General features: G+C 45.4%; 2 protein-coding genes across 30 annotated transcripts in view; both read right to left on the minus strand.

The window, feature by feature from the left end:
• The window catches only part of TSPAN9 (tetraspanin 9), a 202,254-nt gene extending 190,598 nt beyond the window's left edge, over positions 1-11,656 (minus strand). For 12 of the 28 annotated variants that reach the window (XM_068954764.1, XM_068954746.1, XM_068954819.1 and 9 more), the window contains exon 1: positions 11,507-11,645. Coding sequence is in view for 1 of the 28 variants with exons in the window: in XM_068954741.1 (XP_068810842.1) it covers positions 1,250-2,161 (912 nt within the window). In the remaining 27 variants the exon portion in view is untranslated. Of the gene's footprint in view, positions 1-1,068; positions 2,548-10,384; positions 10,470-11,310 lie in introns of those variants that run through there. The other 16 variants (XM_068954901.1, XM_068954774.1, XM_068954909.1 and 13 more) reach the window with 11 other exon arrangements.
• Positions 11,657-15,737: 4,081 nt separating this feature from the next.
• TEAD4 (TEA domain transcription factor 4) overlaps positions 15,738-16,648 on the minus strand; it is a 71,598-nt gene continuing 70,687 nt past the window's right edge. For both annotated transcript variants that reach the window (XM_068955030.1, XM_068955021.1), the window contains exon 12: positions 15,738-15,995. In XM_068955030.1, the coding sequence (XP_068811131.1) occupies positions 15,987-15,995 (9 nt within the window). In that variant the 3' untranslated portion in view covers positions 15,738-15,986. The remainder of the gene's footprint in view (positions 15,996-16,648) is intronic.

A 16,648-nucleotide genomic window follows, 5' to 3' on the forward strand; every position in this document is an offset into this window, starting at 1 on the left:
AGGCTAATCCCTGATGGCAGGCATACGTGCTTCAAGCACATGCAGGCACTTCCCTAGATATACAAGGGATAACTTTATTTCAGCAGCTGAACTAATCATACAGAAGTTGAATGTGGCTTACCCCCCCAAAAAAAAAGTACAGAATGAAATAATCCAAGTTCTCCACACTTTAACTGAGTAGGTGTTAGCCACTCAAGACAAACTGATGCCACAATCCAGTATGCTGTTATCTTCATTTGAAGATCAACTTCATTCAGCAGTGATGCAAGCCAGTCATCCGTGTAGCATGATGTGCAGCATATGCAGAAATACTGCTCCAAAAGGTGCCCTTCCAGCCATGTAATCCAACACACAAGTAGTAATCCTAGTCACATCAGAGATACATTTCCTCATCAAGGCAATGAGTGTAAGCCAGACTCATATAGTAAAATTAATAAAGGAAAACCAAAAGCAAAAGCTTGAAGAAAACTGTTAAACAAATAACAGAATGATTGAGGTTGGAAGGGACCTCCAGAGATCATCTAGTCCAACCGCCCTGCTCATGCAGGGTCACCTACAGCACGTTGCACAGGATTGTGTCCAGACAGCTTTTGAATATCTCCAGGCAAGGAGACTCCACAACCTCTCTGGGCAACTTGTGCCAGTGCTCAGGCACCCTCACAATAAAAAAGCTTTTCCTCATGTTCAGACAGAACTTCCTGTGTTTCAGTTTGTGCCCATCGCCTCTCATCCTATCGCTGGGCACCGCTCAAAAGAGTCTGGCCCCATCCTCTTGACACCTTCCCTTCAGATATTTATATGCATTGATCAGATCCCCCCCTCAGTCTTCTCTTCTCCAGGTTGAACGGGCCCAGCTCTCGCAGCCTTTCCTCATATAAGAGATGCTCCAGTCCCCTCATCATCTTTGTAGGCCTTCTCTGGACTCGCTCCAGTAGCGCCATGTCTCTCATACACTGGTGAGCCCAGAACTGGACGCAGTACTCCAGGAGAGGCCCCCCCAGGGCTGAGGAGAGGGGCAGGATCACCTCCCTCCACCTGCTGGCAACACTCTGCCTAATGCACCCCAGGAGACCATTGGCCTTCTTGGCCACCAGGGCACACCGCTGCCTCATGCTTCACTTGCTGTCCACCAGCACTCCCAGGACCTTCTCTCCAGAGCTGCTTTCCAGCAGGTCAACCCCCAGCCTGTCCTGCTGCATGGGGTTATTCCTCCCCAGGTGCAGGACCCTGCACTTGCCTTTGTTGAACTTCAGGAGGTTCCTCTCCGCCCAACTCTCCAGCCTGTCCAGGTCCCTCTCAATGGCAGCACAGCCCTCTGGTGTGTCAGCCACTCCTCCCAGTTTAGTATCACCAGCCAACTTGCTGAGGGTGCACTCTGTCCCTTCCTCCAGGTCATTAGCGAAAAGCTGAACAGTGCTGGCCCCAGTACTGACCCCTGGGATACAAGCCTAGTGACCAGCATCCAACCAGACTTTGCACCACTGACCACAACCCTCGGAGCTCGGCCATCTAGCCACTTCTCAATCCACCTCACCGTCCACTCATACAACCCACGCCTCCTGAGCTCGCCTTTGAGGAGGGGATGGCAGACAGCGTCAAAAGCCTTGCTCAAGTCCAGGGAGACAACATCCTCTGCTCTGCCCTCATCTACCCAGCCGGTCATTCCATCTGAGAAGGCTAGCAGATTGGTCAAGCATGATTTCCCTTGGGTGAATCCACGCTGACTACTCCCAGTCACCTTCTTGTCCTCCACATGCTTAGAGATGGCATCCAGGAGGAGGGGCTCCATCACCTTTCCCGGGATGGAGGGAAGGCTGACAGGCCTGCAGTTCCCTGGCTCCTCCTTCTTGCCCTTTTGGAAGGCTGCAGGGGCACTGGCTTTCTTCCAGGCCACAGGCACCTCTCCTGATCTCCCTATCCTTTCAAAGATGATGGAGAGTGGCCTTGCAATGACATCTGCCAGCTCCCTCAGCACTCGTGGGTGCATCCCATCAGGGACCACGGACTTGTGGGTGCCCAGTTTGCTTAAGTGATCCCTAACCCAATCTTCCTTGACCAAGGGAGAGTCTTCCTTTCTCCAGACTTTCTTCCTGCTCTCCGGAGCCAGGCAGGGATTCCTGAAGACCAGTCTTACCAGTAAAGACCGGGGCAAAGAAGGCATTCAGTATCTCTGCCTTCTCTTTGTCTTCTGCTGCCAGGGCCCCTGCCCCATTCAGGAGTGGGCCCACATTTCCCCTAGTCTTTCTTCTCTTTATGTACTTATAGAACCCCATCTTTCTGTCCTTGACATCCCTTGCCAGATTTAATTCCAAATGGGCTTTGGTATTCCTCGTTGTGTCCAGGCATACTATGATAACTTTCCTATATTCCTCCCAGGTTACCTGCCCCTGCTTCCACCTTCTGTATACTTCCTGCTTATGTTTGAGTTTTGTCAGGAGCTCCTCGTTCATCCATGCAGGTCTCCTGTCCTCTTTGCTCGACTTCTTGCTCATAGGAATGCAGTGTTCTTGAGCCTGGAGGAGCTTTTGCTGCAGATCAAGGCAAACGCTGATAACAAAGAAACAAGAATCTTCCAGCAGAGCTGAACACAAGTTGGTGAGGAAACAATTCACAAGCTGAGCTCATGCCCCCCCTGGATTTACTACAGGCCTCAGGTATGTACAGGCTGTTGTAACAAACGATGATGAAAGGAACAGACATCCCATGAGCCCTTCAGAAACTCATGTGTTTCACCCAGTTGTCTAAAAGAGTGGGAAACTGTACTCAACAGTCAGGCAACCCATCTAACCCACTGTTCAGAGCAGAAGGAGGCCAGGAGATAGGGCTGCCTTTCAAGCCAGGATTCTTGTAACCAGGGGTGGGGGGAAACAGAAAAATAAAATGTAGCTCTTTTCTCTTCTAGAAAGCTCAATGCTATGTAAGCACTTATTTCCTTACAACTATTAGGTGCATCACTACATCTGTCCTCTAAAATAAAGCATACACATCTTTCAGCTCCTCAAATCATGTCCCAAGGGCAAGCAAAGCTTGTTTTGTTTTTTAAATGGATGCCTGGGGACCAATGCCATCAGCACTAGGTAAGCACCTACTTTGGCTGTCACTTGACAGCTTTGAGATTGCTGTGGGGTTATTTTGCACCTGAAAATGGGACAAGTGCCTTTTATTAATCAAAATAAAAGCTACATCTCTGTCCACTAGCATCTCTCTCAAACAGTAACAGGCCTATCTAGTGATTCAAGCCGTAAGAGCCCGACAGCTGTCTTCTATTGACTTCAGAAGAACATAGAGCAAAGAATATAACCTCTCATGAGTGCCTCTTAACAGTAATGCTTTAGCACTGCCAGAAGAGACAAGTGCTTGAGGAGAGTTTGAGAAGTGACTTTGAAGTCTTCTTTTTTTTTTTTTTTTTAAAAAGGAGCGAAACACTTTTCTAAAGAGGGAAGAAAGGTGTAGATTCCTGCAAACTTAGCAGCATTTCTTCTTAAAGCCCTTTAAAAAACAGCTGCAAGTCTAATGACTTGAGCTACAGTTTTGTTTCCCCTATGGTGGTTTACTGTAAAAGCAGGGGTGTGGGGGGAACTACACACACCAAAACAGGATGCCCAGTTCTATTAAGTACATTCATGAACTTCCTCAGCTCTTCAAAGAGGAGAGGGGAACGAAAAGGAAGAATGGAAGATGGAGACTACATAGTTGGGAAAACCAGGCTATGCTTAGACGCGAGCTAAACTTTTTGCTTTCTTAAAAGAAAGCAATACATAATAGATATTGCTTAAGGGTCCCTGGAGAGTAGGAAACTCCAACTAGTAGAGAGAGAAAAGGAAAGCCTAAGAGCAAGAAAGAGAAAGAACTCAAAGAAGATGAATTAAACTGTTTAGGAAAGACTTCTTTGAGAAAGATGTCTTGAGAATAGCCTCAAAAAGGCAAAGTCTCTTATATAACTCTTGGGATATATTTTATGGTAAACATCCTGCCAGGAAAGGGTAGGACAAGGTGGAATTTCAAAAATTCAAAACCACGCAGATGAATTTACATGGGTGTGGGGATTTAAAAAAAATCTGTGTCTGTTCTCATATCCTCCTCCTGTTTCTCCACAGTAGATCCCTTCTGTTTCACAGTCCTTTTCACTTTGTCTTGTATATTTGGAATAGACAACACTCCCAAACAACCCCTATTCACAGTAAAGTCTCTTCCTCTCTTTCATATCCCTCATTATGGACCAGTGGTTCCAACAATTACTCTTACCAGGACTTTCTTATCCTAACCTATAACTGCATTCATTTGAAATATTATTCTAGGTCTTCCCCACTACCAACATAAAGCAGGAACAGCTTCACAGTGTAATGCCAAGCCCCTCCTCCATCTCAAGCACCTCTGAAGGGAATAAGCTGAAATTTTTTTCCAGAGTTGCAGTTCTTCACTTTGCTTTTTCTCTTTTATGTCACCAAATAGCTAGGCAATAGGTATCTACAGGATTCATATACTCCCTCTAGCTGCCTCTGTTGCTATCAAAAGCATCCTAGGTGCTATGAAATGCAAGATTCCGCAAGATTCTTGCCTGTTCTGTCACTTTCCCTGTTTCTGGCAAACAGATCATCAGAGCCTCTTTAACACTCACAGCCACTGTTAACTTGACAAAACTCTGAGAGACAGCAGAGCAGCACTGAAGGGATCCATCTGAATACTTTGCCATAAGAAACAGCACCACTTTAAACTATTTATATTTGGAAGGTTTCCTTTATAGGCTTTTAAGCCAGCCATTTAGTTTATTTCACAAGGAGATGTATTCTGGACAGCTTGTTAGTAAAGGTCTCTTAAATTGCCAGAGCCATTATCCCATTTTCCTGATATTATATATATTTATATACATGTGGGGAAAATAAAGAGTACTATCTTCAAGCTAATGAGGAAACATGTTGGACATTCTTAGCATGTTGCATTCAATCCTCCATGACTTCAGCTGCACTTTCCTCAAAAAGTTAGAGCAGCATCCTTCATTCACATAAGATTACATTCTCAACATAAAATGCAAAGCAAATTTGATTTTGATATACAGAACTCTTCAAAACAAAGCTAGCTGAACATCCCAGGCAGAGCCACCTTACTCTGAACTGATATATGTAGAGCTGGGGTAAAAAATAGTGACTAGGCCATGCAGGAAAAAAAAATGCTTTCAAAAACATTCTTCAATTACTTAAAAAATTAGAAAATTCAAATAGAAAATCTCCTTGCATGTGCTCAACATGAGTTCCGAGGATGGCTGCAAACACCATAAAAATCAGTGTTTATCGCCATACTGCCATATCCCCCTTCAGGAGACAGCATTCACTATTACATTGCAAAAGACTAAGAGCTGAGGTTAGTAACAGTAGAGTATGTAAGGGTGTCTCACTTCTAATTTCCAAATGAATTCGGCTACAGAAGTGATTAATTGAAGGTTTTAAAGAGCAGTGCAAATTTCTGACACAAACTGTATCATTCAGAATGACAGCCTTGTCACAACATTGTCTTTCCAAAGAGTCCATGTCACCAGTATCCTATACTCAGGAGTCCTTCAACTTCAAGCCCTGCCTCCCTCAATCCTCCAGGTCAAATGACTTTAATTAGAAGTGAACTTGAATGACATCAAATACAGGAAAGGTCAAGGAGCCCTCTGCTCTCTAGGATTTAAATTGATCCCACTTCTCCAGCACAGAGTCACAAGCTTTGAGCTTGTGATCCTCAGACTTGCTAGGATCCTCAGACTTCAGCTTCTCTTCCTCTGTTCACTGTACCACCTCATCCTTCCTTTTCAGTCTTTCCTCCCAGGGGATGGCTGCAGACTTCCGCTCCCTTAGCCTACTGCCTTCACAAGACTCCTGCAATTTCACTTATGCCCTCTTGAGTTCCTTCTTCAATCTAGCCCTGTCTCCTCCTCCCGACATGCCCCATAAGGTTAATATAGCTCTCATGGTTCTATGCCTGCATGAAGCTGATATATCCTATCATATCCTTATTATGAGAATCCACAGACCAGCCCAACCAATTAGAAATCAGTAAAGACTGCCCACAGCAAAGGCAGTTCTACCTTAACAATATCAGTGCAAAAACCCAACCTCAGTTCCCACTGTTAAGCTGGTCCTAGAGATACGTAGTGGCTCGGCCTCAGAAATATAATTGGCTTTTCACTAGTTAATGCAGTTTGTTTCCTTTTTTGCATTTTTAACTACAGGGATCATGAAAATAAACTCCCTACGTATTAGTCATTTCCACCTTCAAAAATATCAGGCATTAGAACAGCATGACAGAGTTTGCACTAGAAAGGCTATGACAGCCAAAGCAAAAAATGTTTTCAAAAGAACTTAAAAAAATAAAAATATTCCTACTGTACATTTTGAAATAAAGACCAACACAAGCTTCAAATCTTTTAAACTGCTGTTATTACTTCAGAGTTATTGTAATATGTATCATATTCACTTCACTGAAAAGAAATAGTAAGCTGAATTAATTCTTTTGTCCAAATAAAGTTACTGGAGCTACAAACACTTATGATTTAGTCTGCCTTATTTCCCTGGAACTCCCTAGAACATGTCTATCTGTTTTAAATGCTTGGTTCCAAAAGTTCTTCAACACTAGAATTTTTCACCCTTCCGCGACTAGCGGTTTGACAGTCTAATACATCCCATTGTTATCAAAATGGAGTTCATCATGCATTGGGGATGCCACATTTCCTATATGTGTTTTCTGCTATGTGAATTTAGATGCACTCTGTTCTACTTTGCTTGCAGTCAGGGCAAAGGCAGCAGTGCTTTGCCCAAGGACATGCTGTAAGCTACAAACTCCAGCCCTCAAGGTTTATTTTTGACAGCAGGGAATGCAAGTGCTCAGAGTAACAGCAAAAACGGTTTAATATAATCTGAATATGAAGTGTTTTCCAAAGCAGGCTGAGAAGGAAAGGCAAGGGAGGGGCTGAAAGACAGTTTGAGACTAGTACCATCTAACCAAAGCGATAGACTTTTTCTCATGGAGACACTTCATGACTTTCCCACAAACACCTGTGCAACGAGGAAAGCATCTAATATCTTTCAGTGGAGACCAATGTCCTGCCTCATTAAAAATAGCACAGAAAGGACACTACAAAAGCAGAGGAAGTGAGCCACAAGACTGAGGTGATGGTCTTTTTCCAGGAAACATAGCACTGACAACCAGCAGTTTGAGTTTCACCTAAGAGAGGCTGCAAGGAGTAGCAGAAAGAGCGTTCAGAAGGTAGCTACAGCTTCCACCTTCTGTATACTTCCTGCTTATGTTTGAGTTTTGTCAGGAGCTCCTCGTTCATCCATGCAGGTCTCCTGTTCTCTCCAGTTTCTCAACACATTCCTGCTTTATCACAATTGCAGTGTTAGGCAGAGAGGAAAGGGCAATGATCAATTTCTGATCCACTCATATTCTCATATGCTGGCCATGGGCAGGGTTGGCTGGACCCTCAGGTCCATAACAGTCACATCACAATTGATCTTTTCCAGAAAGCATCTTTAAGTGACTTTACCCTAAAAAACTGCTTTGTACATTGGTGCTCCCCAAAAGAAAGTAATTTTTCAAATAAAAAGATTCTTCAGTCGTCTAACACCTTTCCAGCACACACCCTTACCACAGTGAGGACATTTTTAAATTAAATTTTAAAAATTCCTTTATTAAATATCTTAGGAACACATCTCAGCACCCTAAAACCTTTCTGTTTCTCATCTGTGCTAATTACAACTACTGCCTCAGTTCACATGTAAGCAGCTCTTTCCTTCTCAGCCCAAACTTCTGTTTGCTCTTTCAGTCAGAGAATTCAGGTTGCAGCATGCTCCAGGAGGACATCTAGTTCAGCTTCTGCTCAACACAGGGTCAGCTGTGAAGTCAGAACAGGACTCTGCCCAGGGCTCAGGGCTTTATTCAGTCAGGTTTTGAAAACCTGCGAGGACAGAGACTACACAACCTCTCTGGGCAACCTGTTCCAACACTTAACTGCCCTCATGGCAAAAAAGTTTTTCCTTATATCTAGGTTGAACCACTTGTTTCAACTTATTTGTTGTCCCTCATCCTGCCCCCATGCACCGCTGTACAGAGCCCGTTTCTGTCCTCTTGATAAATTCCTCTCAGGTATTTGAAGGCTACTATTAGGTCTCCTCAAAGCCATCCCTTCTTCAGGCTGAACAAGCCCATTCCCTCAGCCTCACCTCATAGTGTGTCAGGGCTCTGAGTACATTACAAGGCCTTAATAGCCCTGATCAGCTTCACTTGAGGCCTCTACCCATACCTCTGCCTATGGGCTCAGTCCCTGCCTGAGCTATGTCGTAGCCATGTCTATCTCCAGCTCTGTCACAGTCATGCCTGTATCTGGCCATTGGCCCCGCTGATCCAGACCCTGACTTGCAGAATGACTTCCCAGCTTGACCTCAGTCCTGTCTCATTACTATGGACTTGCACTGGACTGTGTCTGACCCTTGTTACCATCACTGGACCTGACCCTGACTTGCTGATTGACTTGCCACGTTGATCTTGGGCCTGCCTTGTCACTATGAACTGGGGATCTGGACTCTCAGTTGGCCCTGGCTGCCATCCTGGGTCTGCCTCACTCACTTCACTCAGGTACAACAGGACTGAGCCTTGGCTGGTGGGGTGGCTGCCTTGCTGGCCAAGTTACCACATTCGGCTTCCAGCTCCCCATTCCTTACGGAGCAGCTGGGCTTACCCCAACATAGGACAGGTGCTTCAGCCCCCTGACCATCTTGGTGGCCTTCCACTGAACTAGCTCCAGTTTATCAATGTCTTTCTTGTACTGGAGGGCAGAAAATTGGATGCAGTATTCTAGATTTTGTCTAAAAAGTGCTAAGTAAACAGAGAAAAATCACTTCCCTCTATATACAAGCTCTAGTCCTGTTAATATAGCCCTGAATATTGTTGGCCGCCTTTGCTTCCAGAGCATACTGTTGGCTTATGTTTAGATTTTGTCAAGATTTCTCATCTCTTTTTATGCATCTAAATTTAGCAACATTCTTGCAATATAGAAAATTAATGGGGCATTGGTCACTTGCAAATAGCACAACACTGAAATATGATAAAAATGAAATGGGGTTTCCCTTGTCAAATCTAAATGCAGCAGAAACATTAGCATACTGTTTCTAAAACAAGCAATCTCTTGTGATCAAGGCCCAACAAACCACATGGCATGTCTCACAGAGCAACATTGTGAGTCAAAGTCCTGGATTCTCTAGTAGAAACTTTGCTACAATTTCACACGCATTTTAAATGTTAAAGTAACTCTTCCAGTCAGTGCTGCAGCCTTAACATTGCTTTGCTATTTTATACTGTTCCCATGCTTTACTTTTTTTAGTACAATATTTTGGTTTCAGTACTGGGCAGGGGAGGGGCTAACACACTGAAAACACACAACTGTATTGGAAACACTCTCATGAACAAGCTGAAGTTTTGGGCTGCTTTGGAAGAAAATAATTTAAAAATAGCAAGGAAAGCAAGGACTGTTGAACATGCATCTCTAATTGATAAATATTTTCTGTTGTAATAATCACAATGCTTAAGATAACACCGACATTCACAAAGATGGTCATTAGCTTTCAAAATTAACCCTCTACCCTCCTCAAGGGAGATGAGCATGATCATTTTAACTTCTGAACTTTGCCTGAATCATGCAAATGATGCTGCGTGAGTTATACTTTGACCCCAAGGTCTTCTTATGCAGTTTTATCAATCAAAAACATTTAGTTTTAAAGAAAGCGCAGATGCCCAAAACCAAAATTGCCATAAACTCCCCATCCCCATAATAGAAAAGGCCTTGTTTGTAGGGATTGTAATTTGAACAGCACAGATCTCCAAATAGGAAAGTGAAAGATCTGGAGACAAAAGCTACATTAGCTCCATCAGCTTTCATTCCTAGAACTCAGGAAAACATAAAATGGAAGCAAAGAGCATAGAACTATGACAAGCAACTTTTTTTCCCCTCTTAGCTCTTTTATTAATCCTCGGTATTATCAACCACACACCCACCATGTTCACAAGATATCATTTGAAAAAAAATTAAGTATTTTGATTACTAAGTTTGGCCTTTCATTCGATGCTGATATTAACTCTTCTCAATTTATTTCTTCAGCAGTAATTATATTCACTGGCTATAAAGAACTTCAGCTATCAACTGATCAAATAAACCTCTAAATCTATCTGTGGCATCTGCAACTAAGATCTTAGCTACAGTAATATGTTAAGTCTTCACCCATCCACATGGTGAAGGTAAAGTTTAGGTCCATCTGGGAATAACAGAGCACAAACAAGCTGAAAGATACAACTGCCATGGCTGTTCTGGAGAATACCCAACCTCGTCCCAGTCAAGTCCCAGGAGACTCACCCAAAGTCTTAAAATAAGTCCAATACAGAGTCAGGTAGGAAATTCAGGTGTTCCCATTCCTAGTCCTGTGGTTCAAACCACAAAACTACACAGAATAAAAGCACAGAACAAAAGAGTTGATAAAAGGGCTAAGTCAGGCAATGCAGCTTTATTCACCTTTGCAGTCTAGCTCTTCCCCTACACACCATCCTCATACTACAGATCCTCTTCTCTGCCCATCTGACATTCCCTGAGCTGAAGACCTTTTGAAGAGGCAAAGCTCATACTGGAGCTCCCACCTCCCACCAGAATCAGGGTGACAGGCAAGCACCCAAGATTCAGCAAGAAAAGTTTCCAAAAGCTTGACTAGAAAAAGAGGAAGAGCTGGAGTCAAGTATTACATAAGAAAGGGAAAGCCAGGATCTGCTAGCACACCTCTGCAGGCAGCTTATGAGGGTCTGCCCCATCACCAGCCCAGGCACTTCTCCTCTAATCACCCTCCTTGAGCTACAGTTTCCCCCCAGCCACCTGGACCTCGCTTCTGCAGCCTCGCTTGTGCCCTACCCTCTGCAGGGGCTTCTCCCCACTCCCACCTGCCCAAGGCTCAGCTCAGGTCCCTACCTCTGCACTGTGCTGCAGTTATGGGCAGAATGGGAGAGGAGAAGAAAGAAAAACTCCTCTCCTGCAAACAAGCAACACAGTACTATTTCAGGCACATTTTCCCTCAATAGTGGGGAGAAACCCGTGGATGAAGCCATCTCTTCCCACGGGACAACACAAGTTCTCTAGCTCAGAGCAGGACTGTGCACACACACCCTTCCCTCTCAACTAACTTTCCCATTTCCGCAAAAATTGCAGAGCCACTGACCCGGGGCGGGGGAGAGGAGAGGAGAGGAGAGCAAAGGGTTTTCACCACATAGCTCTTCACCCCTGCGAGTCACCCTTACCCACTCACAGCCTCCTCCCGCCCGCTGGGATCTCGCCGCTCCCCGGCGCCTCCACCGCCAGGCCGGGTCCCCCGGCCCCGTACCGCCGGCGTCCCACAGCACCCAGGCCCCGTACCGACTTCCCCCCTCGCCGTCCCGCTTCTTCCAGTTCCCCAGGCCAGGAAGTCTCCACAACTATCCCGCCTGCTCTACTCACCTCGCAGCGCCCGCACTCACCCGCCCCTCCCTGAGCCGAGCCGGGCCGGATGGGGCCGAGTCCTGGGGGAGCTGCCACTGCACGGCAGGACACAGCACCACCTCCTGCTAGCGGAAACGGGAGGAGGAGCTCAGAGGCGAGCTAGTGAGCGGGGAGGAGCTGGGGGCGCTGCCCAGGGGGCGCGGCGCAGCCCCGCGGGGGAGGGGACGCTGCTGCCACCTCCCCCCGCGCGGGCCGGGCCCTTTGCGCCGGGCCAGGCCCCTCGCCCGCGCAGCGCCCTGCTGGCGCCAGCCAGGCCGAGCCCTAAGTGGGGGGCTGCGGGCGTCGTGCTCTGTATCCCCTTTCGGAGACTTCTGCTTAGAGTCTGCTTCCCCTCACCCGCGCCCAAAGGGCCCTGCTGCTCCATGCGCGGCCGATGCACCCCAGGACACACAGGATCCCTGGGACTCCCCCAAGGGCTCCGCTGCTCCGTGTGCAGCTGACACACCCCAGGATGCGTAGGATCCCTCGGGACACCCCTGGATCAAGCCCATGGGCAGCCTTTGTCCTCACCCTCCAGGAGCTGGAGTTTGCTCCAAAGCTGGTGGGCCAGCAATTGTCTCTCTCCTTCCACTAGCTGCCTTTCCTGAGAGGCCAACAGTTTAATGCCTCTTGTGCTGTAAGAGGCACAGGCAGTAGCCACCCTAAGCTGTGTAAGCCAGCAAGCCAGGATGAATGCGACCCACTGGCACCAAGGCTGTTAATGTAAATAACAAACTCGCAGCTAAGCTCCCAAGCCCACGACTGTCAATACATTGCTGCAGCTTCTACCACAGGGAGTAAGGCGCTTGTTTGAGCTCACTGGTCATGTAGCAGAAGTCTCCATTCTCCACAGCACGTTAATCTGTGATGCTGGAGATCCTACAGAAAGTCCTCCACCTGCCACCTTTTAGATGTCAGTGGAAATGCAACAAAAAGTTAACGGTGCCAACTTCAAACGCTGTCTCCAGCAGGGCTGTCTCTACAGCCCTAACACAACTGGAAAGTGGTATGTCAGAAGCAAGTGCGAGGGGCAGAGACACCAATAGAAATAGACCAGTGCAGTTATGAACATGGGCTTGTAGGGGGACAAACTATGTTTTACAGTATGTAAAGAGCACCTCAAGGCTCTTCCTGTAGGTACTTCGCAGAAGGAAGCCGTTTCACATTCCTAGGTCCTCATCTTTTCTCATTTCCTTAGTGGCACTATTATGCTTCTCAGTTCAAGGTCATGTTCACATCAAATATGTTGTCTTATGCCTCCTGCTAGATTATCAATAACAGACATATAGTCTTTATTCTGAGCTATATCATGCCTTCCTTTCTGTCTTATGTGGATTTTTATACCCTGCTTGATGCACCAGAATCTGAGCATCCTGACAGTAGTGCTGCCAGCAACACAGCTATCACCTGCCACCCATTTACCTCTCTCTTCGCCTGGGAGAGATGCAGGTGCAGCAGTGTTCTGTTCTTCATATACTTACGTATAAAAGTACACAAATGTTGCTATGTGTTTACCTTAAAACAAGCAATGAAGGAAGCATGTTTTGCAATGTAGCAGAAGAGGTCTGTGGAGAGAAGATCATTGAGCTCTTTGGTTCTAGGCCATGAAAAAGCTCCATCTCCTGTCTAGAGAAGCTGTAACTGTAATACAGTAACTCCCTTTGTAACTGATGACTAAAGAATCTTCATTCCAGAACTGTTGTCAATCTTTTAAATAACTCAGGCTCAGACAATGGTTTACCTTGAAGATAAAGAGCCACTTCCTCAGAGATGATTTGGCACAGCACAGGAAACCAGTGCAGACAACAGAGGACAAATTTGACAAGCTTCTGGTAGCAGAGACAACATGCTACTATTCTTCATCAGCTGGCATTTCCTAAGCACAAGCAGCTTTATACCCAGGTGTACTGCATTTCTGTAGCTGAAGTGAAATATGAAGGATGAATAGCTGAGGCCAAGTCATCATTTGGAGTCTATCTTGGAAAGAAAGTAAAACAGGCTACTGTATGAGAACTTAGGTATTACTGAGGATATCAGCATCACTCTGAAACAGATGTAGAGTGACTGACACCACGGAAGTGTTTTCTACAAGGAGACTGCATTAGGCTGCAGATCTCTCCTCAATATGGTAACAAGCATAGGAAAGTAATCTCTTTAGAGTTTGATTTCAGCTAGCTGTCTTCCACACGTGAGCAAATCTAACATGGAGGCACTCTGGTAGTCTTCGTACCATTGCATTCAATGAGGAACAGAAGGAGTTGCACCTCATCAGCAGTATGATCTTGAATCTATGGCATCTGACCAGCACACCTGAAGGCTGCATACAGCTGTTGAAAATAGGTATGAGTACCTGCATTTAAGGGATCAAGAAATGGACATGCAGTTTTCCAGTATGACTCGCTGGGTATACCCCTCCCTTGTAACAGACCACATTGGTACCCAGCCACCTCTTTGAAATGAAATAATAGCATGGCAACAGTACTGAATACTGCAGTAAAATTAGGGAGGGTAAAAATGAAAGTCTGTCTTTCTCCCTTTGGCACAAAGATCATCCATCTAGACTGTCTAGCTCTGCTATATTCAGAGCAGAACAAGCTCTGAATATGTTATTATTATCAGAATAAGCACCAATATTTTGTGACTCATTTAAGAGGCCAAAAATGGCACAGATGACAGGTCTGGAGCTTTGAGTACTTGCTGAATCCACACATTCAATTATGCAGATGCAAGCAAAATGTGAGTACAAGTGCATGTAGGAAAGATACCTTTTAGATACCTTTCTGATTTTGCATGATGTGGTATCTAAGAGGAGGATTGTCAAAAAGTCCAGACTTTTGTTAAGTGTGGGACACACCTTGATGGGAAGGGAAGCTGCTCTCAGGGTCCTGAGTGCACTGATAGCTTCAATTGCTCTTACCAGCCTCACCTGAGATCTCCATCCATGCAAACATTGTCATTCACCCAGGAGCTTCATTTAGGCTCAGACCTAGGCATTCTAGGCCTTCTCTGACCTATGCTGTAGGTGTACCTATGCTTAGTCCTGGTTCCTGAATTGTTGATTAGCTTTCCTACATTGACTTCAGTTGTGAATCATTACCTGGCCTTTTTCTGATGGTGAGTGGACTTTCAGTGGAATCTGCTGCAGGCTGTGCTGTGTTCCCCTGCTTAGATGCTGTAGGGCTGCACCCTGATCTGTGAGGTGACTGACAGAGCTGTGGTCAACCTCAGCTCCTGGCTTGCCTTCCTTTGTAGAATAGCCCTGCTCTTGCTGTTCCCTGACAAGGATGCTAGTTCTCAACTGCTCTTGCTACTCATCACTGATGCAGACTGCACGCATAGGAATGCTGTAGTATGACTCCTTGATAGCTCCTTCAGGGCTCAAGAAGTGTTCTCTTGGCTTTAGCACAAGCTTGAGGGCATTCTCACCTGTCTGAATCAGTTTTTTGCTGTCAGCACTCAAGTTCTTCTGCTCTTTCATCAGGTTCCAAATGTCAGAGTCAAGGAAAACACATTGGATAATAGAGAAGAAAGTCACAGGGAAACCATTGTGCCAAAGGCAAAAGTCAGCACATAATACTCAAGGAAAGAATGATCCTTGGGTTTAGATGCTGAAAGAGAAGGGAAGAGATCTAAATTCAATCCCTACTGCTGCTTTTAGATCTACTTACATGTTATGTTTTCTTTGCTGGCAGTATCAGCTAAAGTTCCCACCCTCCTCATCACAGATAAATAAAATAATTCAAATGAACTTGTCTTACCTAAAGTGTTTCTTTTGGCTTTGAAGTGAAGGTGAAGGGAAGGCTTCTATCTTATTTAGCCCTGTGTTCGACAGACCACAGGTCTGAACACTGCTGGTCAGTTGTGTCTTATCTCAGAAGGCTGTCTTTAAATGGAATCATTTCTGTGGCATAACTCCACAAGCAGTTGTAGCTACACAACCGAGGGTTGATAAGCTAAAGCGTGTCAGGTTAGAACAGAAAGGAGCAAGGGTTGGGTGGAAACTCTTGAGCTGCTTTCTCCTGAAGACATGGATATTTAGAGTCCTGTTCTATCACTTCATCTTCTAATGCCCCAGTGCTGCAGCTGCAAAGTGATCAGGGGAATCAGCTTTGGTGTCCTGCCTTTTGTTTTTACAACAAGTTTTTACAGGTTAAGATTAGTATTTGCCAAGAGTATATCTGTGCTCCAACACAAATTGCACTCGTAAGACACTCTGACAGCCTAATATATTTTTCATTGTTTAGAGTATAATATAGCCTTTCCTCTTGAAGCTAGGCTAGTTTTTTTTTTTTTTTAAGCATGTTCCTTTTTTGGTGTTTGCTTTGCTTTATTTTCAGCAGCATTGCAGCCGGCTCTTAGTTTTGATTGCAGATTTGCTACCTGGTTTCTTCCAAGAAAGCAAGCCTTGGGGACACAGATCTTCAGTCCTTTCAATTCCTCAAGTATTTACACATAGATCTCACCCAGTCTGCAAGGGAAAGAAGCCTTTTAGTTCAGGTCAGAATTTCCAGTCTTCCTTCTGGCTCCTGGATAATGCAGCTCTATTAAATAGATTTCATCTGGCAGCCCTCCATAAAAGTGAGCTTTCTCAGACACATGAATTTTGTTTTCTCTTCTGGGTTTGGCATTGGCATCTTGCCAATGCCAGTTATTGACATGAAGGAGGTATGAACTCCATGAGCAAGAGGAGAGGGAAGGAGTGCCAGAGAAGAGGCTTTCACTGCTGCTAGAGGAAAAAGCATAGGTGCCCCTAAACAGTCTGTCCTAGACCTAGTCGGTCGTTCAAACTGTTCCCAGTATTCATTATTTTGATAATATCTTACAGCTATGCGAGCTTGATTTTCTTTATTATCACATGCCTGACAAAGGAGACTTACAGCTTCATCTCCTTGGACTCCTTCACTGGGTCTGCTGTGCCAATGCAAACCCGCAGTGGATGTATGCAAGGCACTAGGTGCACGTCTCCAGAAGAGCCACAGTTGCAGTTTTATGTTGCTGGGGACTACACAGCAACACAGAATCGTTGAGGTTGGAAGGGACCTCCAGAGATCATCTAGTCCAACCGCCCTGCTCATGCAGGGTCACCTACAGCACGTTGCACAGGATTGTGTCCAGACAGCT

Source organism: Struthio camelus, chromosome 1, assembly GCF_040807025.1.
Source record: "Struthio camelus isolate bStrCam1 chromosome 1, bStrCam1.hap1, whole genome shotgun sequence".
NCBI lineage: Eukaryota > Metazoa > Chordata > Aves > Struthioniformes > Struthionidae > Struthio > Struthio camelus.